This window comes from Chelonia mydas, chromosome 12, assembly GCF_015237465.2.
Source record: "Chelonia mydas isolate rCheMyd1 chromosome 12, rCheMyd1.pri.v2, whole genome shotgun sequence".
In the NCBI taxonomy this organism is placed as follows: domain Eukaryota; kingdom Metazoa; phylum Chordata; order Testudines; family Cheloniidae; genus Chelonia; species Chelonia mydas.
Genome location: NC_051252.2, coordinates 25,322,640 through 25,348,549, shown reverse-complemented (window position 1 = coordinate 25,348,549; position 25,910 = coordinate 25,322,640). Strand labels below are relative to the sequence as shown.

At 44.3% G+C, this 25,910-nt stretch overlaps 2 protein-coding genes and 1 long non-coding RNA gene across 7 annotated transcripts in view; 2 read left to right on the top strand and 1 right to left on the bottom strand.

Moving 5' to 3' along the window:
• Positions 1-8,947, top strand: part of LOC102942824 (brain expressed associated with NEDD4 1) — a 109,673-nt gene extending 100,726 nt beyond the window's left edge. For both annotated transcript variants that reach the window (XM_037877509.2, XM_037877510.2), the window contains one exon: positions 5,119-8,947. In XM_037877509.2, coding sequence (XP_037733437.1) covers positions 5,119-5,467 — 349 coding nt within the window. In that variant the 3' untranslated portion in view covers positions 5,468-8,947. The remainder of the gene's footprint in view (positions 1-5,118) is intronic.
• On the bottom strand, positions 2,376-18,445 carry LOC119563683. 4 transcript variants are annotated; one of them, XR_006285106.1, is made up of 5 exons: positions 18,338-18,445; positions 16,293-17,568; positions 12,763-15,842; positions 9,601-9,795; positions 2,376-3,755 (listed from the first exon to the last, which is right to left on the bottom strand). It is a non-coding gene; the product is annotated as an uncharacterized LOC119563683 (long non-coding RNA). The 4 variants fall into 4 exon arrangements; XR_006285105.1 differs by lacking the exons at positions 2,376-3,755; positions 9,601-9,795 and having other exon boundaries at positions 12,396-15,842; positions 16,293-17,624; XR_006285104.1 differs by lacking the exons at positions 2,376-3,755; positions 9,601-9,795 and having other exon boundaries at positions 12,396-15,842.
• A 218-nt stretch (positions 18,446-18,663) lies between these two features.
• On the top strand, positions 18,664-25,899 carry LOC102943043. Its single transcript, XM_007058663.4, has 2 exons — positions 18,664-18,996; positions 22,967-25,899. The coding sequence occupies exons 1-2, from the start codon at positions 18,664-18,666 to the stop codon at positions 24,506-24,508; spliced, it is 1,875 nt and encodes a 624-aa protein (XP_007058725.1). The 3' UTR covers positions 24,509-25,899.
• The last annotated feature ends 11 nt before the right edge of the window (positions 25,900-25,910 follow it).

Sequence of the window (25,910 nt, the reverse complement as noted above, 5' to 3'; positions counted from 1 at the left end):
GGGGCTGTGTGTTAGTGTGTGTAAAGAACGAGTCAGACCTGTGATATTGCATACATTAGTATATGTATTACTGCAGTACCTACACACAGCCCACCGCCCCCCATTAGAAGAAAGTTACGGTTGCAAAGTCAAGCACTCAAAAGTTAGGAAATGCCTGTGTAACCTTCGTTTGGCCCTCTTGTGTATAATGCATTATAATATAGGCTTTAATTACATAAGCATGTACTGTTCTTTCCTCAAGACCCTGCCTCATTCAGTGCACAGGACAGATGGTGTTCAGTGAATGGGTAACTACTCAATATTTCTTTTTATTCTTGGCATCCATTAATAGAAAATTTTGGGCACTTAATTATAGGCATCACTACCTGTGCCACCTATGATAAATAATAATTATAGTTGTTTGCAGGGTTAATTGTGCATTGTAAGCTAATAAAGCACTATCCTTAGCCAAGAACAACTTATATACCGAACACGTACGTATTTTCAGAGAAGACTAATTCAACATTAACATCAAGACCCTGAAATGCAAATGAAATACAACAATGTATTTCTCGCTTCCAGAGTAAAAAAACACTCTTTGAATGATTTGTAGTTGCCTGCTTTGCAATGATAATCTGCAGATTCAGCCCTGAGAGTGCCAAAAAGGTATTTAATTGAAAACCTGGCAAGTGTGCCCTGTTAGATTTTTAAAATGTGATCCTGATTACCAAAAAAAAGCAAGGTGATTGAATCTGCAGTGGTGGTTTGTTTGTTTTTTTATTTCTCCAGAGCACAGATAGAGAAACAACATATTGGTAAGTATCAGAGGGGTAGCCATGTTAGTCCGGATCTGTAAAAGCTGCAAAGAGTCCTGTGGCACCTTTCGACTAACAGACGTAGTGGAGCATGAGCTTTCGTGGATGAATACCCACTTCGTCGGCTGCAAGTAGTGGAAATTTTCAGAGGCAGGTGTAAATATGCAAAGAAGAATCAGGCTAGGGATAACGAGGTTAGTTCAATCAGGGAGGATGAGGCCCTCTTCTGGTAGTTGAGGTGCGAACACCAAAGGAGGAGAAACTGCTTTTGTAGTTGGTGAGCCAGTCACAGTCTTTGTTTAGTCCTGAGCTGATAGTGTCACATTTGCAAATGAACTGAAGCTCAGCAATTTCTCGTTGAAGTCTGGTCCTGAATGTTTTTTGCTGCAGGATGGCTACCTTTACAACTGCTATTGTGTGTCCAGGGAGGTTGAAGTGTCCTCCTACAGGTTTTTGTATATTGCCATTCCTAATATCTGATTTGTGTCCATTTATCCTTTTACGTAGGGACTGCCCAGTTTGGCCGATGTACATGGCAGAGGGGCATTGCTAGCACATGATGGCGTAGATTACATTGGTGGACGTGCAGGTGAATGAACCGGTGATGGTGTAGCTGATCTGGTTAGGTCCTGTGCTGGTGTCGCTGGGTAGATACGTGGGCAGAGTTGGCATCGAGGTTTGTTGCATGGATTGGTTTCTGAGTTAGAGTTACTATGGTGCGGTGTGTCGTTGCTGGTGAGAATATGCTTCAGGTTGGCGGGTTGTCTGTGGGTGAGGACTGGCCTGCCTCCCAAGGCCTGTGAAAGCGAGGGATCGTTGTCCAGGATGGGTTGTAGATCACTGATGATGCGTTGGAGAGGTTTTAGCTGAGGACTGTATGTGATGACCAGTGGAGTTGTGCTAGTTTCTTTCTTGGGCTTGTCTCGCAGCAGGAGGCTTCTGGGTACACGTCTGGCTCTGTTGATCTGTTTCTTTATTTCCTAGTGCAGGTATCATAGTTTTGAGAACATATTGCTATTTTACATAAAACAGACTGAAAAGCAAGTATTGGCTATGGTCATTCTGTTTCTGTTTATTTTGATGTTTAAAAGCCTGCTCAAAGTCTATTTCACAAAGGACCATTTTGATGTTTATCCCACTCAGCATTTTAGTTTTACAGAGCTGTGCTACAATCCATCACAGATATTAAAAGAGATTATTTTGAATCCTAGGAAAGGAATTGTTGATGATCAGACAATAGCGGTGACTAGGGCCTTGATCCCAGTCCCATTTTAGTCAATGTCAGAATTCACAATGACTTCAGTCAGGCACTAGAACTGCTGCTTTCTCCTCTCTGCGGTATGGTCCAGTATAGCGTACCATCAAGAGCCAGTGTGCCGTGCCAGACCAGACCGGCTTCCCCAGGCTGGTGCTTTAAAGGGCCCCGGGCTCCCCGCAGTGGCCGGAGCCCCAGGCCCTTTAAAGCGCAGCCAGCGCCCCGCTGCTGGAGCCCCAGAGTAGCAGCGGGGCTCTGGCGCTGATTTAAAAGGCCAGGGGCTCCAGCCGCTACCAGGGCTCTTTAAAGCACACCCCCCCCCAAATCCCCGGGGCTCCCCGCAGTGGCTAGAGCCCCTGGGGACCCCCGCAGCGGCCGGAGCCCCCGGGGCCCTTGAAAGCACCACCCGAGCCCGACTGCCGGAGCCCCAGGGTAGCGCTGGCAGGGCTCCGGAGGTGACTTAAAGGGCCTGGAGTTCTGCTGCGGTAGCGGCGGCCAGAGCCCGGGGCCCTTTAAATCGCCCCTGAGCCCCAGGGCTCCCAGCTGCATCTGCAGCTGATAGCTCCAGGGGTGATTTAAAGGCCCCAGGGCAAGGGCTCTGGTATTTAAAGCCCCCGCCTCTTCCGGTCAAGGCCATGTCCCCCTGCTGAGGACTCCGAAGTACCGGTAAGTCCTTTAAATTACTTTCACCCCGACTCTCTGTCTGGTCAGTAGCATGTAAACCTTTCCCTCACTGCCATGATCCATCCGGTCTTCAGCACTGCAATCCACTGTACCTGGCACTGCATTGAAAACTGAGGCAACCTTCTTGCTAAACCAAGTCTCTCACTATGGGACACCCGTGCCCTGTGATGGGCATTAGCTGCCTCTTGGTTTCTGGGTAGGATTTCAGGGGTTAGTTTTGACCTATAAAGTTGTACCTAGCTTGTGACCCACTTATTTGGGAGGCTGCCTCTTCCTGTGCAATACTGATAGTTACAACCGTGGAGCATCCTGAGGGTCAGCCAGAAGGTGGTTCACTGGGAAGGGTCCTCAGCCTTACTATTCATCCACCCAGTTACATGGCTGGTTTGAAATATCTCAAACACACCCCCTGCGAAGTCTGTCTGTTTTCCCTTATGCAGAGGGCTGAGATACTGGGGCTTTTGGAGAGTGTGAGTAGACTTTGGATGGGCTCCAGATGACTTCTTGTGACATGAGTTGAGTTATGGTGTTTGAGAGGCTATTGGGCTGGATAGCTCTTGTAAATCAGTGTAACCCAACTGAAATCTATGGAGCTGTGTCAATTTACAGTCAGGTGGTATCCGGGAGCTATTCTTTGCTTCCTGGATTGTGTTTTAGAAGCTGTTCAAACACCTGTAGCCTGGATAGATGCTCTGTCAGCCTCATCAAGTCCATTGCAATCAAAAAGACTCCCATTCACTTCAAGGGCTCTGCATCCTTCAAAATAAACATGCTGTTCTGAATACCTGTATAAAAGTCCAACCTTGCAAGGTGCTGAGTAGATTTCACTCCCATTGACTTAATTCGGAGTTGGCACTTTGCAGCATCAGATTCTTAATCCTTGGCTCAAGGTCTGATTTTATTGAAAGGAAAATCAAATACATCGGGAAGCTTCAGTGGGACTAATAAGGAATGGACCAAGTTGGTTTCCAAGTGATGCATGAGTGAAAAGAACTCAACCTTTTATCTGCTACGCTTTGTTTCTGAAAAAAAAAAACCCACAGACTTTTTGCAAAATGTGTAAAGATCAGAAGTTAAAACAAAACAATTACTGAATTACTGAATCTGAATTTCAGAGTTTAAAAGCATTTGCCTCTTCTTAGAGGGACTATCCCCAGGAAGCTAAAAACAGAAACATCCCCTGGATTTATGAGCGGTTTGTTAACCAGATACTTTAGCAATGCAGGCTGCATTTTTTCACTCCCTCCTTTGCCTGCTGCAGCCAGTTTTGCCACCCTCATTCATGCTGAATAGGATACGTACACCTGCAAGCACTTTAATTGAAATCAGCACGACTACTCATGGACAAAAGTATTCTTCACCATGAGCAAATGTGGCAGAATCAAAACCCTTCTAAATATTACATAGTTCAGGAAGTGGCCTGTGACATCTCTCAGATGCTAATACAATTGAGGAAATAGATTCTTAATTTATCTGGCTCCAGCAAAACTGGCTGGCAATTCAGTTGAGCAGGATGGGGTTTGGACAGGAAATTTCAGCCTGTTTCTTTATTTGGGGACAGATTGAAATTGAGCCTCAAGCAGCCAGGCACAGGATTAAGGGGGAGTCAGACACCAAACCCCAGCATGGTCACATTAGAACTTCATGCATTCCAGATCCAAGCAGGCTAGAAAACAGGTCTACGTGCCTGATGCTCTCCTTCCGCTATACAAGCATGTGGGCAGGGAAGAGAGACAGAGTGGCTGGAGCTTTAACCTCTGCACCTCCAGGCCAGCAGAAATTAGCTATCCCAATGCGGAAAACGAAGAGAGGAAGGATATTCTTGTGGTTAAGACACTGGACTATGACTCAGGAGGCCAGCATTCAATTCCTGGCTGTGATACAGACTCCCTGTGTGCCTTACTCTCTCTGCCTCAATTCCCTGTTTGTAAAATGGGCGTACTTCTTTTTCTCCCACCCATGAGCTACCTCGCCTGTTTAGATGGTAAGCTAGTCAAGGTAGGGTCTGTCTCTTCCTGTGTATATATATATATACAGTGACGATCACATAAAACAAACAATAGCCTTCCTCATTTTCAGGGCTGTGGTCAGTTGCTGGCTCATGCCAGGTGAGGTGTTACTATGGGCTACCACTGCTGGAAAGGGTTGGGGCTTAAAACTCATTGAGCCTCTGATGCGTATCTTGACTTTTTCACAACCTCTTTGAAGACATGCATTTAAGTTTTCATGCTCTTAAGTTTCCAAAGTGGCAAGCTGAGGATGCAGTCTGGAGGAAGGAATATCAAATAATCGCTTCCCCTTTATTTTACCTGCCTCTTTTACATTGAACACTACTGTCTGATATATTCTGCCAACAGACCTAACATTGCATTTGTTTTCTTTCAGCTACGATGAGTGCATTGGGCCTGGAGCGACACAAATCTATATTCCTACAGATGATCCTCCACCCTATTCTCTGACAGATCCTCGTCAAAGGAATGAATTGTCTATAAACATTAGCTTGGAAGAGGAGGCAGCCTCTGGGACTACAGGAAGGTCTTCTAATTATCCAGTCAGACTGCAAGACTTGCAGCAGCCCATCTCATCAATTTCTTTGACAGCACTCACTCTGGAGGCTGCCCCCACGTATGAGACGGTTGTGTGTGAACAAAATAGCCCCATTCCGCTGGTTCCAATGGATGTACTGAAAAATTCTTCAACTGACTGTCAAACCCTTCTCAACCAAATCATCTAAGTGAAAGTGGCTCTTTCCACCCACTCTTTAGGAGGAGTCTGCCAGAATGAAAAAAAATGGGGCTTAAATGGAAGAATAAAACCCATAAAACTTTTATCTATTTTATATCTTTAAATGAGGCTGGATTTTTTTAACAGTGAATTTTGAAAGTTTAGGTAAACTTTTATCTTTGGGCTTTGAATTATTCCCTGGTGTCTCATATAAACAACTGCAGAATAAAACAACAGCAACAAGCAGTTCATCCAATCGTTCTGAAGCATCTGAAAACACATTCAAGTCAGCCACTGTTAATGTAGATACATTAGCCAATTGACACGATTTGTCAATGTTATGGTATTCGCATGTAGTAGAGCAAAAAGAGTTTTTTGTTGTTTGTGTACGTCATTGGTACATTATAACAAATGTCTTAGAAATAAGAAGAAACCTATAATTTTTATTTAAAATATATTTCAAGTAGACAGGCTGGATAGAATCTGGAAAATGTGGTCATCACAACTACTCATCTATTTGAAGGTGATGAAAGACGATATTTTGCTATTCTTAACCTTTACACATATTGCTACCATGCTTTTGATGCCATTCCAAAAAGTGCCAATCCCACCTCAAAATTAAAAAAAGATATCGGAGTTCTAGAAATGTCAATGGAGTCTCAGAAATCCTAATTGGCTAGACCTATAGCAATGGGTTTCCAGAACTGCTAATTGATGAGGAAGGCCTACAACAGCCTTCCTGGTGGGGTTGGTACCTGTGAAAATTCTATCACAGCATGGTGGCTTGGCATAGCCATGGCTGGAAAGGTAATCTGAAATACTAGCAGGTAGGTTAGGCCTGGTTCTCGTGGTACAAAGCTGTATTTCCAGGCATGAGCTAGTCGTCTTTCTCAATTATGAGCCTACAGTATGTTCTAGGGATCAGGACCTTTCCCTGCAGTAATTGCCAAAGTGCAAAGTAAATAATAGATGCCAGGATTTGCCATGCACAGTGACATAGTGAATCTTATTTTGCAAAAACCCCTTTAATCATTCATGATCTCTTTCACTGCAATTTAGCTGTCCATAAATCTTGCATCTGTTCTTAGATCTCTATCACTCTTATATCTGAGAGAAATTGACTCATTCTGGCAATAACAATAGAGGTAAACTCTGTAAATATGAAGATTTGACCTTACTTGGTATGGTGAGCATACACTCTTTGTGGTCCAGATCCTTAACTGGTGTAAATCAATGTAGCACCTTTGAAGCCATTGGATCTGGCCCGTTTTGGTAAATCTCTTGCAGATATTTCCCTGGCAAAAGTCCTTCAATTTTCATATGGGCAGAAAGGACCTCCATTTAATATCTCCTCTGAAGGACAAGTATGTAATTACTCCTTATGAAAATGAATACAGTACATGTTATCTTTGCTTTATGTTTTCTTCCAGGTCATTGATGAAAATGATGATCCCCCATTTACAGTTACATTTTGAGACTATCAGTTAACCAGTTTTTAATGTGTGCCATGTTAATTTTATATTAGTCTAGCTTTTTAATCAAAATGTCATGTCATACCAACTCACATGCTCTACAGATGTCTAAGTATATTACATCAACACTATTACCTTTATCAACCAAACTTGTAAGATCTCAAATTAAGTTGACAGGATCTATTTTCCATAAACCCATGTAGAGCTGTAAAATTTCATTTCCCTCCTTTAGTTCCTTACTAATCCATCACTGACAATATTTAAATCAAGAGTGGATGTTTTTCTAAATCTGCTGTATGAATTATTTTGGGGTAGTTCTATGGCCTGGGCTAAACAGATCAGCCTGGATGAGCACAATAGACCCTTCTGGCTTTAGCATCTATGAATTTAATAGGACCTTACCCCATGAATAGTCCTACTGGAATCAGTGGGACTCCATGCAGAATAAGGTACTAGTCAAGTAAACAGGTGACAGAATCTGACCTATAAATATTAGAAAGTAAACGAGAGCGTAGAAAGTCTTTCCTTTGTAACTATAAAGTTGTGGTGCTGGGGGTGTCTCTTGAAGCTGCAAACACGTTGCACCTCACAGGATCAGGTCCCCAATCTGTTGTTAGGAACATACAGCTAAGAAAATACATTTTAAATATTATTTTTAACCTGACAATGCCCCCTTAATTTATTTCATTTCCCTCCATTAATTTTCAACGGGTGGTGAAGGGCTCAGATTTTTCCCCCCAAACTCTCATTTTGATGAAGGCGGTGGCGAGAATGACAGATTTGTATTTTGTCGAGTGAGGGAAATGTTACCAGTGCTGAAACTGTATCTAATCAAACTCTCTGTTCATACACTAGAGCTAAAACATTCTTAGTACTGTAATCTGGATTACAGGTAGCAGGATTGTTCACAAATAGCCGTCTGCGCCCCCTTGTGGTGCATTGTTTTATAAAATAAACTCATCTGTTTATCATACTATGTAGACCTCACTCAAAGGGCCCAATCCATCAAAAATATGTCCAGCTTCTTTGTCAGAGAGGAACACAGAAGCCAACTAGAACATCATCTTCCATACTCACGTTCAGCATAGAAGCCAGGCACATACTTCTGCTGGTTTGGGGCTTAACAATGATTTATTGTTTATATGTTTTAAGTAAAACAAATACTACTAACAATAGTGTAGTACTTCTATAAGTAATTTAGCACTGAGTGCACAAGTATGTTATCTTGTCATATACTTACTGTAAAGAAATACTTGCTTTCTGAACAGTGACCAATGAAAAAGTGCTTCTTTTAGTAAATAGTATTTAACTGTTGGGTTTTTTAAAATTTCTTCCAAATTAGAATTAGAAGTAAAAGTACGTTATTAATTGTACGAAGTAACTTTGCAATTAGTATTTCACTGAAATGACTTGCAGGAGTGACTTTTTAAAAACTGGTTGGTAATTCTTTTTAAACAGCTAAATGTTGAAAGCTAACATTTCTGCGGAAATAGTTGGACAAGTCTGAATGGAAGTGACCCAGATACTATTCAGGACAGAGAATACCATTAACAGACGTTTGTATGCAACTATAACCTCTCTCCAGTAGATTTTTACTACCACCACCAGAGTAAGAAGAGTGGACTATCGTTCTTTTTAATTATATAATAGAGAAATCTAATTTCTTAGAGAACACAGGACTATTGAAAGGTCCAATCTAACCCCTACTTACTAACCCCTACCTACTGAAGTCAACAGGATTCTTTCTCCAGAGTTTAATGGGAGTTGGGTTAGAGAACTATATCCTGCTATCAGGTTTTGCCCCAGACACTCTCTTAACTTCAAAGGGTGCCCAGTGGGCAGGCTGAGTGCAGGACATGGCCTTTTGTTTATCTCGTTATTGTCAGGAAAAACAGTGTGGACACAATGTTTCTTGCTGTTACCATTGGCACATGTCTGTATTCATCTCCTTTATTCGGGGTATTTTTAGTATACTGACCTTTGCAGACTGAACTTTTAGTAAAGAACATACATGTAAATCATAGAACTCCTGTGCTTTTTGTTGCATCTGTACCGATTTGGGACTGCTCTTTCTCTTCTTCAGTTGTCTGCCAGTTGACGAGGTTAATTCAGGGCAAGATTATGGCTCACCCTACACACCCTCTGTGGGAACTAAGGGGAAGAAGCCTATCCTTGGGCTACTCACACTGTCAGAGCACGGGGGAGGGCAGCTTCCATGGAGTCACTCCTCCTTCTGCACAGTTGGGAGGGGAGCGTGGGCAGAGCTTTGATTCTATTTCCCTACCCGCAATGTACTGGCCAAGGTTGCAGATTACTTCACCCAAGCAGCAAAGGGGGAGGATCAATTTCCTCCCTTGTCTGTTCCCGGGGCAGTGCAGATACATGCGACTCTTTGGAAATAAACAGACTAACCCTTAAGTTTATGCCTGAGTATTCACCGACTGCAGACTCATGTATGTGATAATTTTTCATCTAACCTCTACAAATAATGAGTGGCCCTCATCTAAGCCAATCTCTGCCCACCCACTTAAATAAATGGCCTCCTCAGCAGCTGGATGTAATTCTCACTGAAGTAAACTGAAGCCTTTCCATTGACTTCATTGAGCGCTAGATCAGTCCCAAAACACATAAGAGCTACAATTACAGCCCCTATAGGAAATGAATATCTTACCAAAACCACAATATGGTCATAGTCCTATAGGATCCACAAGTGCAGATGTTTCCAGCTGTGCACTAGAGGAAGCCTGTTCTTTAACACTGAGATGAGAAGCAGCATCTTGGTCTCCATTCCACGAAGAACGATGGAATTAGTGGTGCCTTTTCTCTTCCCCAACTTGTGTATGAACCATCTCCCTCAGAAGTTATGCTGAAATCATGACATACCGTTGAGAGCAGCACAGAGAGCCCCTTCTTTCAAGTAACGTATAATTTCAATAAATGGGTTTCCTTCATCTGAAAAAGTGTTATCCTAGTGCACATTCCATAGTAATTAACTACTGATTGCTTCACTCTTCAGTCGCTAAAGTCACCAGTGATAGCACGGAAATGTGCTTAGCTCTCCTCTACTACTCTGTTTCTCAAACACAGCTTTTTCACAACTGCAACTATTTTCCATAGACACTAGGCAGTGGTGAGCTGGAGCCGGTTCGCACTGGGTCGCTAGAACCGGTTGTTACATTTAGAAGCCCTTTTAGAACCGGTTGTTCCGCGAGGGACAACCGGTTCTAAAAGGGCTTCTAAATTTAACTGGCCAAAAGTGGCGCCTTAGGCGCTGACTCCACGGGTATTGCAGCCCTGGAGCACCCAAGGGGAAAATTGGTGGGTGCAGAGCACCCACCGGCAGCTCCCCGCCCCACCCCCGGCCCCAGCTCACCTCTGCTCCGCCTCCTCCCATGAATGCACCATCCCGGCCCCCCGCTTCTCCCCGCCCCACCCCCAGCTCACCTCACCTCCACTCCGCCTCCTCCCCTGAACGTGCCACCCCGCTCTGCTTCTCCACCCTCCCAGGCTTCCCGCAAATCAGCTGTTTGTGCGGGAAGCCGGGGCAGGCTGAGAAGCAGGCGGCGGCTTCCCGCTCAGGCCCAGGGAGGCGGAGGTGAGCTCGGGCCGGGGGAGGGTGCGAGGAGGGCTGCCCGCACTGCAGCAGGTAACCCGGGGGGGGGGGGTACGCAGGGGAACCGCTCCCCGCCCCGGCTCACCTCCACCACCCTCGGCCTGAATGGGAAGCAGCGGCCTGCTTCTCAGCCCACTCTGGCTTCCCGCTGAACAGCTGATTCGCGGGAAGCCGGGGCGGGGGGGGCGGAGAAGCAGAGCGGGGCGGTGCATTCAGGGGAGGAGGCGGAGGCGGAGCGGAGGTAAGCTGGGACCGGGCACGGGGTGGGGAGCTGCCGGTGGGTGCTCTGCACCCACCAATTTTCCCCATGGGGGCTCCAGCCCCGGAGCACCCAGGGAGTCGGCGCCAAAGGCGCCACTTTTGATGTGATCAGTGCGGGAGTGGCCGCTCCCCCTGCTCCCCCCTAGCTACGCTCCCCCGCCTTTAGGAGCCAGAGGGACCTGCTGGATGCTTCCTGGGAGCTGCCCCAGGTAAGCACCACCGGGACTCCCCACCTCGCCCCCCGGCAGCTGCCTCTGGCTCTTAGGGGTGGTGTGGGCACCCACTACGGTGGCCCACGAGACCCTCCTTCCCAGTTCTGGGGGCAGTCAGGGGACAGGGGAGTGGGGTGGATGGGGCAGGAGTCCGGGGGGGCATCAAGGAACGCGGGGGGGTTGGATGGGGCAGGAGTCCCGGGGGGCGGGGGTGGGCAACGACCCCCTCATGGGGTGAGGAGAGAACCTGTTGTTAAGATTTTGGCAGCTCATCACTAAAACTATGCACAAATAAATACAGTATGTGACGGGGCAAGGTCAGATGGCTATAGAAAAGTAGTGGGAGATAGATATATTAGCTCCAGGCTAAACAAATCCCTGGTACCAAGTTAAGTGAAATGGAAGCTGCTCCAGGTCAATTAAGACACCTGGGGCCAATTAAGAACTTTCCAGAAGGCAGGGAGAAGGCTAGGTTGATTGGGACACCTGAAGCCAATCAGGGGCTGGCTGAAACTAGCTAAAAGCCTCCCAGTCAGTCAGGTGGGTGTGCATGTCAGGAGCTGTGGGAGGAAGTTGCACTGTTGGAGAGGCTGAGTAGTACACACCATATCAGGCACAAGGAAGGAGGCCCTGAGGTAATGGTGAAGTGGAGCTTGAGGAAGTGATGGCTGCTGTGGGGGAAGTAGCCCAGGGAATTATCATGTCATGTTTCTAAAAGGTCAGCTACCATAGCTGATACTATTAGGGTCCCTGGGCTGGAGCCCGGAGTAGAGGGTGGGCCTGGGCTTCCCCCCCCGACACCTTTGCTCCCTGATTAATCACTGAGACTGGGAGACAACAGAGACTGCAAGGAAGGATAACTTCTCCTTACCTCCCTTGCTGGCTTATGATGAAAATGGCTCAGTAGACTGTGACCCTTGTCCCTAGAGAAAGAAGGGTTATGTGGAGGGTCACAGTGAGCCTCTGAGGCTAGTGAAATCCCCCAGGAAACATGGGACTCACGGAGGCAAGGACAGAGCTTTGTCACAGGTGACATTTGTAGTATCTGCACAAAACTAATATATATTCACCTTGAATTTTATACTTTTCCTTAGATCTTTAGTTTTCATGCATTTAAATAACTGAAATGTGCACTATATTTCACCACATTTGTTGTGAAATGCCTTCAATGCCTTCCCATTGAGATATGGAGTATTATTCTACGGAATGCAAAAAGAAAAGGAGTACTTGTGGCACCTTAGCGACTAACCAATTTATTTGAGCATAAGCTTTCGTGAGCTACAGCTCACTTCATCGGATGCATACTGCAGTTTCCACAGTATGCATCCAATGAAATGAGCTGTAGCTCACAAAAGCTTATGCTCAAATAAATTGGTTAGTCTCTAAGGTGCCACAAGTACTCCTTTTCTTGTTGCGAATACAGACTAACATGGCTGTTACTCTAAAACCATTCTACAGAATGGTACATTTCAGGCTTCTTCTTAGCAAAATATATCTTGTGCTGTCATAGGCTCAGAATGAGGCACAAAAATAAAAAGCTTGCACACGTTGTTAGTTATCCATTTTTTGAATCACTGTGAATGAGGACAAAGTGTGGAGTAAAACAGATTATGTAGGATACATTTTGATATCTCTATATGAGGCAGCAAAGTAGCTCTACATGCTCATGACTAGAACATTTTCATTTGCCCATAGGCCAAGTTGCTTACTGTCAAATTATTTAAAAGGTGTCTTTCTTTTAGCTCACCTACAAACAGGTTAGGGCATCAGTGATGTACATGCTCGGAACTGCTTGCATGACATTTCCCGATAAATTTCTCCTTACACGTTTATCAGGTCAACTTTATTGATAGCAATGCTCTGTGTTAACCAATGTTCTAGTTCTTAGAGGTGATGAATGAAGAAATAGATCCTAATGAAGAATAAGTGCAGGTGTAAACATCCCAGTCCCATTCTACCCTTCTGGAAAAGTCCTGGAATGTAACAGAAAATTATAAACTTGCTATAGCCTTTTTTTTTTTTTTTAAGACAAACCATTCCATAACATTTAATAGAGAATTATATCCCTGCTTTAGAATTCTAGAGTACGGTTCAAAACACCCATAGACAGGACAGGAACCTTTGATAAATTTTACAGGACTTTCCCAGAAGGCCAACAATAGAACAATTTACAAGAACCTCTTGCCATCCCAGCTATGCCTTCAAAGCAAAGATATCAAGCCAGTCACCTTACAATTGTTGATTTTTTTTTTTTTTTTTTTTGCTATTTGTTGTAAAGTGCCAGCTGTGTGCTAGACACAGAGGTACATTACTTCATTATACAACATGTGGCAATCCACTCTGCGAAGGGATTCATCAGCCATCCCAGTTGTCAAGAGGTAAGATGCCAGAATGGGAACAAATGGGCTGGGAGGAATGAAAAATATAAAAAAATTTGAAGAGGGAAAAAATCCCTTATGTTATCGTAGAGGTGAAATTTAAATTCCCTTTATTCTGGTAGAGTTTCCAGTCAGATAACAGCATGCTGACTAGTTTATAATGGAAAAAATGCATGTCACTACTTCCTGGCCTCTGAATTAGCAATTGTGTCTGTCAGGAACTAATAGCAGCTGGAGTTTCCTTTCCAAATTCTGGGTGCCCTATCTATATCCTTTAGAAAACACAGGAAATAGACATTTACTTAATTCAGGTTGCTTCTATGACCAAACTAAGAACTAAACAGTTTTTCGTAGTGTTTTATACCACAGCCACCAAACTTTCCTTGCATATGGTTTTCAGCACCATAGTATCTCAGCGCCTCGCCACCATTAACGGATTTTATTCTCGCAATGCCCCTGTGAGGTACGGAAGTATTAACCCATTTCACAGATAGAGGACTAAGGCATAGGCCTTGTCGACACTATACAGTTTTGTCAGCTTTTGTAGACAAAACCGTGGAGGAGTACACGCTGAAACTTTCCTCCCGCCAATGTAACGCCCCTGCTATGCCGACATAATAAAACTACCTCGACGGGAGGAGTAGGGCTATGTCGGTGTAGTTAGGGTGATGCAGTGTCTGTGTAGACACTCCTGTCCTTCCATCGGCTGTTGGCTGTCATTCTTGTCAATTTCACGGCTCTGCTGGACGCTGCCCAGTCTCTGCTCCAAGCCAGGCTGCCATCCAGGCTCCAGGCTTGGGCTGCTTCCAAGGCTTCTGGATCAGCATGCCCTACTGGGAGTCCTGTGTCCCCCAGGGTCTTGGCTCCCTGCTTTCTGCTGGGAGCACGGCAGCTAACCAGACTCCCAGAGCTGATCTCCCCACTGGAGGCAAGAAGCCTTGGGAGGCTTCCCCTGTGCTTCCAGCTGGAAGCATGGAGGCAAAAAGCCCTGAGGTCAACTGGGCTCCAAGTGGGGAGCTGCATGGAGCTGAGAGCCCTGGCTTTCAGCCCCCCATGCTGCCCCTTTTCAGTCAGTGGAAGTGCTCCTGGTGAGGAGGTGCACGACCGACAGACAGAGGGTAGTGTGGACATCAATGCCATGGCTGTAGGTCGACATATCTTTGTAGTGTAGACATAGCCTAAATTTAGTCACTTGCCATTGGCCAGACAGGAAGTCTGTTTCTGAGTCAGAAATTGAACCAAAGTCTCCCAAATCGCAGCCCAATGTCCTGTCCACTAAGCCACCTTTCCTAGCCTTACAGAGAACAGATCAAAGTTCAGACACCTACTACTTGACTTTGCTGTTCTAGAGGCATCTCACTTCCTCGCATGCCTGAGCATTAGTTAGTTTTTCAGTATATACAGCAATAGGCATCTCTCATACAGCAACGTCAAACTCTACATCCCAGCCCAATTTCAGACAGGTCCATTCTGGTGTAAGCATTCTCACTTCATCACAGAGAGACAGAACTTGCAGGAGGATTGGCTTTCAGTGTTCAGTATGGCCAGAGATAAGGATGGTATTTAAGGGTGTCTGGAGTGAGCTGACAATTTGCTCCCAGCTCACTTTTAGGACCTGATTTCCCCCCCGCTTTACATTAGTTTTACTCCCGTATAAATCCATAAAGCCATTGATTTTAATAGCATACCTCTGCTGGCAGAGACTGGCCTGATGAAGTAAAAGAATCAGGCCTGCAGGGCCAGATTCACAAAGGGACTTAGCTGCCTCTGACATTCTCAATATCACCACTCAGCTGTCGCCTAACCCTGTAGGGACCTAAGTGTCTGCCAGTGGGCATGCACAGAGCCACTAAGTCCCGATGCCACCACACAGCCAAGCAGCGTAGAGCCCTTGCTCATGTAGGCAACTACCCTACCTCTCTTCCCATCAGGGCCCAATTCTGTAAGTGTTCTCGGAGCACACCTACAGGATCAGGCCCTGTACAAAAGACAGCCAAGTGCAAGGAAGTCGAGAATTGTGTGCCTAGATGTCCCTGGAATAGCCAATAGCCCAGTGGTCAGGGCACTCACCAGGAATGTAGGAAACCCAAGTTCAAATTCCTAAGTACCTTTGTGAATTAGTCTCCAGGTTCAGTTCAGCTCTGGTGTAGGTGGGCACAATACCTCTTGGATTCCATAGGAATTGTGCTTGCTTATGCATGAGCTGAATTTGGTCCTCAGAATCATCATGCTTTCTCTGTTGGAACTACTGACCAGGTTTTTGCTTAGTTGCAGTCTTTGGAATATAAATATTACAGTAATCACCCCAGCAGTGACAAGCACTTGTTTACCGATATATTTCGGATGAGCTCTCTCTACTCTTTTGCTCTGAATGAATCCAATAAATTCAAGGTGGAGAGGCACTTTTTGCCAGGTTAGATGCCAACAAAGATGAAGCAATGAAAGATCCCTGTAAAACCAAGATCACTGTGTCACAGCTTTGCTCCCAACAAGATATTTTATGTTGGTGAGAGGTTAAAGCCAGATTTATTTCTGTGTCACAAACGGTAAAAGAAACAGAGGAAAGAGCAAAGCATGGACTGGGCAACAAACTCTTTCATATGCTTTTGTTTAAAAAAAAAAAAAAAGGGTGTATCTAATGGGAGCCTGTTTGGCTTAAGGAATTGTAAATGGACTATTGCACCTTGCACAGCTAAGTCACTGGCACAAACCCGTGCCATGTTGGGAGTGAGAGCTGGCATCAACCAAGTACCATCTTGTGTTTTGAGGTGGTGGTCTCAGAAATGTTTTTGGAGGCCAGATTTCTAAGCCTTTGGAACAATCTCCCAAAAGAAAGGGTAGAAATCCCATCCCTGGAGACATTTAAAGAGACAACAGTAGAAAATATATTTCAGCTCACCTCAGCATAATGGTGGGGGAATGAGCAGAAACATGGATGCTGGGCCCCAGTAGCTGGGTCAGTAGCTGTCTGCATATGGTGATGGTGCAGCTGAGCTGCCTGTAGGCTCCAGCGGTGCCATGTCTCTGACTCCTGGGGCTAAGAGAGGGGGCATTGAAATAGTGCAGCAGATGGCCGGATGGCCTCATTCGGACATGTCCTTATTCCTAGCTAAAGCAGCAATTTCCATATAGCAATTATCCATGCACGATTTCTACATAAGAAATTCCCAATGACATTTCACTTGGAATGATTATCAAGGCACATGTTTCTAGGAAGCCTGAGAAGTCAGATTCAAAACTGGTTCAATTGCAATAGAGCACAGCTGTCTTGTGCATGAGAAGAGGGAGCAGCAAATGATTGTGTTTATGTGAATCTGGGATTTGGCACAAAATTAATCAAGGGAAACCATTTATTCAAAGGGATTAACAAGAAAATGGTGTTTAAAAAGGAATAGCTATATTGTAACTGGGATAATCTATTGTGAGTGATGCCATTAAGAATTTATGGAGCCAAATTCAGACCTGGAATGAGCAGGTGCAGTTCCAAGGCCGTCCCTGCAGTGAGGCTGGATTACACTATTTCTGATTTGGTCTTAATATAAATGGCAGTCCTAGAAGACCAATAAAAGAATAGGGAGAGCAGACATTAACAGATGGGAGAAAATTGGCACAAACACTGTGCTGGCCAAAGACAAGGAGCCCCAAATCCAGATTCCAAATGCAAACATCACTGAATTTGGGGAGTGTTTGGATCCAGATCTGAACAAGTCTTCTAGGTGTTGCATCCAAAATCCAGATTACAAAACTACCGCACCAAAGAGGGTGGGAGGGAGAAGGGAATCCTAAATCGAGACACTGCTCACATTCGAATCTTGGCAATGTAGAGGTAGAGTAAAATAAACTGAATATAATGTCAAAATAAATAGCACAAGGAATAGGCTGCATTATTCATAATCCTATTTCATTCAGACCCTCCAGTCTTTAATGTATCTAAAGCTGCTGCAGAGTCTCTATTCTGCTGCTTAAACCCAGGGCATCCTGTAGAATAAAGGTCTAGCTAGGCATGGAAATCATGTGAACTTCCTCAGACATTTCCACTGAGTTGGGGACAGGCCCAGCAGCTTCTTGCTATGGAATTTTGGACCTGGATATTTAGTCTTCCCTATCAGGCTTGATGGCACCTCTTCCCAGTTGGTGTGACCAGTTAGATTTAATACAGCAATTGGTTCATGTTCCTGTTGGGAATAAAAGTAAACAGTGAAGGGGGGTTTCTAATGCAGCAGCTGCTTTCCTGACATAAAGGATGAAAAATAAAATGAATAAATAAAGGCAACAGAGAACTTTACCCTTCCTCCTGCAAACTACTCAATATTTTGTGGGCTGTGCTAATGCCATGGTCCAGACCACTTGCATCCCGCCCTGGCCATCCAATCCTGCACCAAATAAAGTCAACAGGAGTTTTGCCTGCAGCAATGGCTCGAAATGCTGGAGACTCACTGCTGCAAACTGTATTCCTCTGAACTATCTGCATTACTGTAGAATACTGCAGTATTCAGAAGGGAAACCTGCAACAGCTTTAGGGTTGCTAATTTTGGTTGGACATATTCCTGGAGGTTTTGTCACACGTCAATCAGTCTTTAATTAAAGAGTAATCTTTAATTCCTGGAGACCCCAGGACAATCGGCAACTGTAGCTTCAGGCATTTTATTGACTGGAGGGCTGAACAAACTATGATTACGAATAATGCAGCCTACTCCTTGCGCTGTTTATCATAGAATATCAGGGTTGGAAGGGACCTCAGGAGGTCATCTAGTCCAACCCCCTGCTCAAAGCAGGACCAATCCCCAATTTTTGCCCCAGATCCCTAAATGGCCCCCTCAAGGACTGAACTCACAACCCTGCGTTTAGCAGGCCAATGCTCAAATCACTGAGTTATCCCTCGCCCCCCCACCCCCAACCCAATTACTGTGTCATTACATTCCGTTTGTTTTACTGTGGCCCTACATTTCCAGGAGTAGTCCGTTATTGTAAGTAATCACCAGGAGGCTGCTGTAGGCACAAATGGTGAACAGCCGGAGAGCAGGTTTCACTTTTGCTTTGGACTTGTTTTTACTTCCTGATTCCACAAGAGCTGTCCTTGTAACTTGAGCCTTGACTGACACACAGTGTGACCACTTACTTCTTAGCAGTGCCACCGAGAAGCCAATAACGGATTAGACAGAAAAAACTCAGCAAAAGTAAAGCAGCATAGCAACTTCCTCATTTACAATCCCATAACCGTGCTTGAAATTTAAAGAACACTATTTGCTAGTGTGGCACTCCTGCACACTATGAAGGAGCTGAAAGCAGCAGCACCAGCCAAACAAGACATTTTAAGGGACTACCTTGCATACTATGGCACGAAGTGGTGGGAAGGAAAACTTTTGATCTGCAACGAGACAACGATAAAAACAAAAGCTAAACACTTCCTGGAGTCTGATGCCTGCCCTGCTGAGAGATTTAGCAGGTTTGGCTTCTACAGCATTGCAGAGAACTGCTTAAAAATGAAAAAGCAACAAGGAGGCAATGTTTTCAAAAGCCTGATCCAAGCTTTCGAGTTCCTAGAGCTGCTCTGCATCAACCTGTTCCTCTCTCCTTGGAGAAAAGAAATAAAGTCGCTGAAGGTAAGATATTAGATGAAAACAGTAGCATAGCAACAGGATCAGAAAGCTATAAATCAAATCCGCAGGGTAGTGCTTTATTCCCAGTGTGCTGCACCTTTAATGAAATTAGTGATTTACAGCTTGATCCAAAGTCCCCCGCAGTCAAGGGGAAATTTTCTTTTTATTTCAGTGGGCTTTCAAGCAGGCCCGTTATGTGCAAGGGATAAAATTTTTAAAAGTGCCTAAGGATATGTCTATATTGCAATAAAACACCAGCGGCTGGCCCATGTCAGCTGACTTGGGCATGTGGGCTTGGGCTGCATGGGGCCATAAAATTACAGTGTAGATGTTTCAGCTTGGGCTGGAGCCCAAGATCTGGGACCGGAGCCCAAGATCTGGGACCCTCCTTCCTTGGGGAGTCCCAGAGCGCAGGCTCCAGCCAGATCCCAGATGTCTAGGCTATAATTTTATAGCCTGCGCCCCATGTGCCCAAGTCAGATGACATGGGCCAGCTGCTGGTGTTTTATTGCATGCAGATGTAGGTGACTTAAGGCCAGATTTTCAAAGGTAGTTGCCTAAAGATGCAGCTAGGTGCCTTGTCAGATTTTAAAAAGGACCTGAGCAGGTTAGGCATTTAGCCTTTTGGGAACTAGGTGCTTTTTAAAATCCAAGTGGGTGCGTGGCTGCATCTTTAGGTGACTAAATATCTTTGAAAATATGGTCCTTAGGAGCCCAAGACTTTCAATGAGACTTCAACAAAGTGCCGAAGTCACTTTTGAAAATAAGTTTTAGGTGCGTTTGAAAATGTTGCTTATGTAGCCTGCCTTGCTAGAAGGGAGCAGCATGCTTTGCACTATTCACAGTAAAAAGAAAAGGAGGACTTGTGGCTACAGCTCATGAAAGCTTATGCTCAGATAAATTGGTTAGTCTCTAAGGTGCCACAAGTCCTCCTTTTCTTTTTGCGGATACAGACTAACACGGCTGCTACTCTGAAAACTATTCACAGTGTTATACTGGTGCCGTCTCTTCATTCTCTTCTTTGTGAATGGAGCGTTTGTACTTTGTATGTCACAGCCACATTGCAGTAATGTTCTAACGTAGAAAGCATAAACATTAAAACAAGCTACACTAACATTACAGCTCTTCCTTGGGTATTTTTAATGCAGATTGGGTTCTCTACAGATCAGACAAAAGGAAGCAATTTTACATAATGTCATCATTCTAAAAGTGTGGGTCCCAGAGCATGAGCTGTGAAATGCCATTTAAGCCCTGCATGGCTGCCAGTTTGGATTCATTCTAATGCTCAAATAAATATCACACAAGACAAATCAGTGCACAGACACGGGGGGCGTGGCATGGTGTGTGAGCCAGCCCCACAGCCAGAGCTAGGAGGGGGCTGGAGGAAGGATGCGGAGGGGCGTCAGCCCTGTGTAGGGCGTGAGCCACAGTTTCCAGCAGTTCTGTGCCCTATACAGGGCTTGCTTACTCAGTTCCCTGCTCATTCCACCTGCTGCCATCCTTACTGTGCAGACACAGGGTTGATCCATGGAAGGTGATGATTTGGGGATTGGCCCTTCTTTGAGCAGGGGGTTGGACTAGATGACCTTCTGAGGTCTCTTCCAACCCTGATATTCTGTGATTCTATGGGCAGAGTCAAACAGTACCTGAAGAAGTGGGAACTATCAACCACGGAATCCACAGTGATGGCCTGGCCTGACTTTGCTAAGCAGGAAGGCTTTTAGCACGTCTTTTTTGACGGTCATACCCTTGATTGTGGATTAATTACACAGCCTACAGACTATGCCCCTCCCCCACCCCCCATAACCTGTTGCTCATCTGTCCATATTGTTCTCCAGGCAAATATATAATGAACTATCAAAAGACAGGAGATAAGGAAAAGCTAAACAAACAAAGAGAAAGGTAAATGCCACCCCGAGGGAACGGAAACTTTTGATGAAGGACAAAAGAGTCTGAGGAATATGGAGCCTGCAGCAGACCAGAGTAAAATGATACAGACAGTATCCTCTGCAAGCCAGTTGCACAGGAGTTTGCTTGACCAGAGCGACTACTACAGCTACCTAATACTATGATCTTTGAACAGCCCTTTGAAACACTTGTCACAATTTTGAGTCACCACCTCAGTTCCTTGGAGCTCTTTGTTATAGCTTTAGACTAGGTTCAGGGGAACATGTGGGAAATCTAGTGTTCTAACACCAAGGGAAGCTCCAGAAACACAGAAGCTGGTATATTCATACAACTCTATTAAATGAACCCAACAATGGCATTATGATTTGTATTAACATAGCCCCTCACAGCCCCAGGCATGAATCTGGAGTCCACTGAGCCAGGCAGCATGCAAAGGCAGAACAAACAAAAAAACCAGCCCCTTCCCCAAGCAGTTTACAATCTGAGTAGAAGGCAGGAGACAGGCAGATACAGGTAATGGAAAGGATTATCAGTAATGTTTACATGTAAGGCTTTAAACCAAGATTTTTCCAAAGTAACTACTGATTTTGGGTGCCCAACTTGGCACACTTAAAAGAGGCCTGATTTCCAGAAAGCGCTGAGCATCCTGTGATGCTTTCTCAGAGCACCCAGAACTGTAAGCCACTGGGTTATCCCTCTGCCTCAGCAAGAGGGCTTTGCTGGAGTTTAACTGTGTGTCAGCTCCCTGCCACATCCATCTGTCCGCCTTACCAGCAAATGCCTCAAGATTCTGCCAGTCTTAACCTGGACTTGCAGGGAACATTCAGTAAACCCCCTGCAAGTTTCTCTGCAGTACCCTGCCCCTATCGCTGCAGAGTCTCCGAAATTACCAAAGTTTGCTGCCTCCAAAGAGACAGTGCACACAACAGCTTGTTAGTTTTGCTGAGGACCCAGGCTTTACTGTAACACACAGCACTGAGATGACTTTATGGTAAAATCAAAAATAAGTTTATTGCTAAAGAACAGAGATTTAAGTGATAGTAAGCAGAGACAATAGAAACTAAACATTGGTACAGGTAAACCATAAATAAATTACACTTTCTGGTGTCTAAAACTTAACATATTACAAGCCTGGTATAAGGCAATTTCTCACTCACGGTCAGTTCTCCATGTCCTCAATCCACCTGGTTGCAAAATACACCTTTCACAGATTCCAGAAGTGCTGGCCCTTTTGTCCCTTAAGGGATGGATAACCGCAATGTCTTTTTCCCCTTCCTTATAACTCAGAAAATCTTTGAAATGTATTTTTTTGAAAAGTAACCCCATACAAAGTGCTTCCCTGCTGCTTGTTCCGCAGGGTGCAGAGCATGTCCCCTTTTTGTCCTCTTGTTAATTAGCTCTTTCTGGTGGGTTCATTACTTTGTTTACCTTAGAGGCAAATACACTTTCATTGTCTCTAGCTTACAAAGTTAGACTCAGGCAGATGGGCAAATCCATATTCCTTTGTATAAGACAAGCCTGTTTTTCCACTCTACTCAGATTGTTTGGTCTGAACATATTTTAGGCCAGATCAAGGCTGTGAAAAATCCACACCCCTGAGCGACATAGTTATACTAACCTAACACCCACCCACCCCCGTGTAGACAGCGCTCCGTCGATGGGAGAGCTTCAGTGTTCAAGGGGGTTCCATTTTTTAAATTGAAAAAGATTTTGCTCTTGAATGGAACACAAGAAAAGGTGGCTGGTAGTTTTTCTACTCTCCTAGTCTGACCACAAAGATCTTCTGCTGCTGCCACTGTCCTTTTCAATTAGTGAGGTAAGGGGCCATATCTTCAGCTGGTGGAAATTGGCGTAGCTCCACTGAAGTTATCGCACTTGAGCAAAGCAGTAATTTTCAGGAGGCTGCCAATAATGCTGGTATAAAACCTCAAAATTCAAAACTCGGTGACACAAGTTTGGGGAAATAGTTGTTAAAAAATTAAATAGTTATGAACTTGTTTAAAAACCCCCTTCCCCTGCATGATTTCCCTCAATGCCCATCTTAATGTTTTTTTTTTTTCCCCAGACGTTTACAGGTAATTTTGTCTACTCTGTTCAATCAGTGCTCCCAGAAAACGTAGTAAAAACAATACTGGAGAAAATAGGTTACATTGCAACAACAGCAACAGAGTATTCACTTGTCAGAAAGATAAATGAGGAGGAAACAAAAGAGACTGCATTTGAAATATTTCTTGCAAGAATCGAGTGTGAAACCATCCTTGAAATGATAAACGAAGTGCAACACAGTGATTTGGGGGACATTCTACAGAGGAGAGCACAAATGCATTGGTATCATGAAGAGAACAAGGACAGAGAGAGTCAACCCTTCCAGAGAGAGGACTCTGAAAATCTGGGAAACAAAGAAAATAATGAGATTTCTTCATGCCTTGGTGCTCAACAGAAGTCCTCAACAAAGAGTGAGAAATCCTTTGAAACTGCTGGAAATAGTAAGATCAAAGATGAATCCCATTTTAAACCTGCTGCTGCTATGCCTCAGTTACCATCAGCTCAGTCCACTAGCAGGCTTCAAGCACACCAAAGGCAAGTCAGTGAGTCAGCACACTCTCATGGCAAATGCTCAGATAGCGAAGACTTCTTGAACAAATACAGTGACATTGTCATAAGACAAAAGCCTATCTTCAGTGAGAATTCTTCTCAGAAAGCGTTCGAAGAGAAGCTAAGAGGCGATCAGAGTGAAGAATGCGTTTTGGTGATCTCAACACCGTTGACAGCAAATGAAGCTGGCCCCAAACCGCTCTCACCAGGTGCAAGCGGCCCACAAGCCTTTGCAATATTTACTGACGCTACTCCTGAAAGCAGAAATGCCCTTGATAAATACAGAGCCCAAGAGGTCCCTGAAGAAACCATTGAAGCAAAAATCAGTGATGCCATGAATTGCATAGGCAACCCCACAAATCCTGCAGATCAACCCCAGGAGCTGAAGCCCCTGTCCCATGGCAACACAGTTGTTACGGAATGTAATTTAACCAGAGAAGACAAAGTTTGTGAAGTGTCTTTATCTTTTAGCAAACTAAAAATCCAGGAAGCCAGTGATGAAGAGCTTATGTATCCAGTAGAGGAAACTGCACAACCTGAGTGTATAATGAATGTAAATACAAGTGATAAAGACTCCAGAGAATGCAATCACTCCAAGATGAAATATACATATCCATCTAGGGTTCAGACAACAAATAAAGCACCTTTCAGCGTTGGTCAGTCTTCCTCAAACCTACCTGGTAATGCCAGTGGGGGCCCTGAGTGTCCTACCACTGGCTCAGATAACAAGAGACTATTAATGGATATGCCTGGTACACATGCAACTTCAGAGGGTTTCAGATATATCAGAGAGCCACCTAATCTCACTTACATCCCTCCCAGAAGTATTTATGTTCCACCTTCAGGCCCTAGCGCCACCACTGTGAATTGTAGGAAGAGCCACTTACAGCCTGAAGGAGGCTTGCTTGAGTCCTCTTCATCTACAGACAAAGGAAAGTTTGAGACTCACACTTCAAACATGAATGAAGCTAACCAAGAGGACTATGTATTTATCATGAAGGATGGTGAATAAGGAATGCCAGGCCCATGTGATTCTGCCAATGCCCTTCGCTGTTGGTCTACAACATACATGTATTTCCAGGCTGGTCTTGGTCCTCTCTTGAGCAAAGATTTGTCATACCAAAGCACGTGCTGCTTTTGGGTAGTGAAGAAAGGGTCCATTAGAGTCTGTTCTAACTATTTTTCTTCAGTGATCACACTGATACTCAGGTGCTCAGCCTTGAATGCTCGCCTGTCTTTAATTTGTGTGTATTAAAAATGAGGATAAATTCACAAATGTATTTGAGATGATGTATAAGTTAGACACCAGGGCCTGCTGTATTTGGCTTCTGACAGATTTTTCAAATGCATATACTGCCACTTTTTCCTCTTTCTCTCTCAAACAAGTTATTCTTGCAGCAAGGCAGCAAATTTACCTCAAAGAATGAAATAAAGTCTTAAATGGTGTGCAATGGGAAAAACAGATAAATGTTTCCAAATTAAGATTCAGTTTATAGCCTCTCCCGTGCCACGTTAAAATTACGTTTGAAGCTCATCTCCAGTTGCTCATAACATTTCAGTGAAGTTAACGTTTGAGATAATATTCCTTTTGCTTGTTCTCAGTCCTAAGATTGATTTAGAAAGTTTGGTAAAATTCTGTTTGAACGTTCAGAAAAAAAACACCAGAGGTAAAACACACTCTGCTAATGTATTTTTGCATTAGAATAATCCCGTGGGTCTTCTAAATATACTTGATTCTATACAATTATAGGTTTTGATACTTGCCTCTGTTTGCTACCACCAAATACCACCAAAAAAATTGTTTTTTCTTAGGCCCCAGTTCTGAAATTCAACTCTCTGACACAAACCCTTTATGTCTGTACAAAATCCTGTTCAACTCAATGGTGCTTAGCGCAGGAAAAGGGACTTTCCTCATGAATCAGATAGCTGGCTTGGGGCCTTAATGAGGACTAGTGCCTTTAACCAATATGACACAAATTGTTATTAATGAAGTTATAACCATTTGAAAACTACATGCTTCTATTGCACTATACATGGTTTTCTACTAACTTTTTAGCAATATAATGAAGTTCCATACTCCAGCTATGCTCCCATGTACATATACACCAAGATTTTCAAAAATACATGCTAAAGTTAGAACCAAAGGTAGGCTCCTAAATAAGTAGCCTGAGTGCTGACCAGCCACTGACTTCAATGGGAGTTGGTTTTGGTCACTTATTCAGAAGCCCTCTATTGTCAAACTTAAGCATTCAAAAATCATGAGTCAGGCCCATACGAATAATGGAATTTTTTTGGTATATATGTTTCAGTTTCTTGCCTTGTCTTCTCGGTTTTGATTCCTTAGGGTTCACATTTTCAATTTTTTCTCCATGAGGGCTAGAAACACACTTTAAACACCCCCCCCAAAAAAAGGA

Coding starts and splice junctions, on each gene's coding strand:
- LOC102943043 (XM_007058663.4), top strand. CDS start 18,664: ATGAAGGAGCTGAAAGCAGCAGCACCAGCCAAACAAGACATTTTAAGG. Junction 18,997..22,966: donor AAGAAATAAAGTCGCTGAAG/GTAAGATATTAG, acceptor TTTTTTCCCCAG/ACGTTTACAGGTAATTTTGT.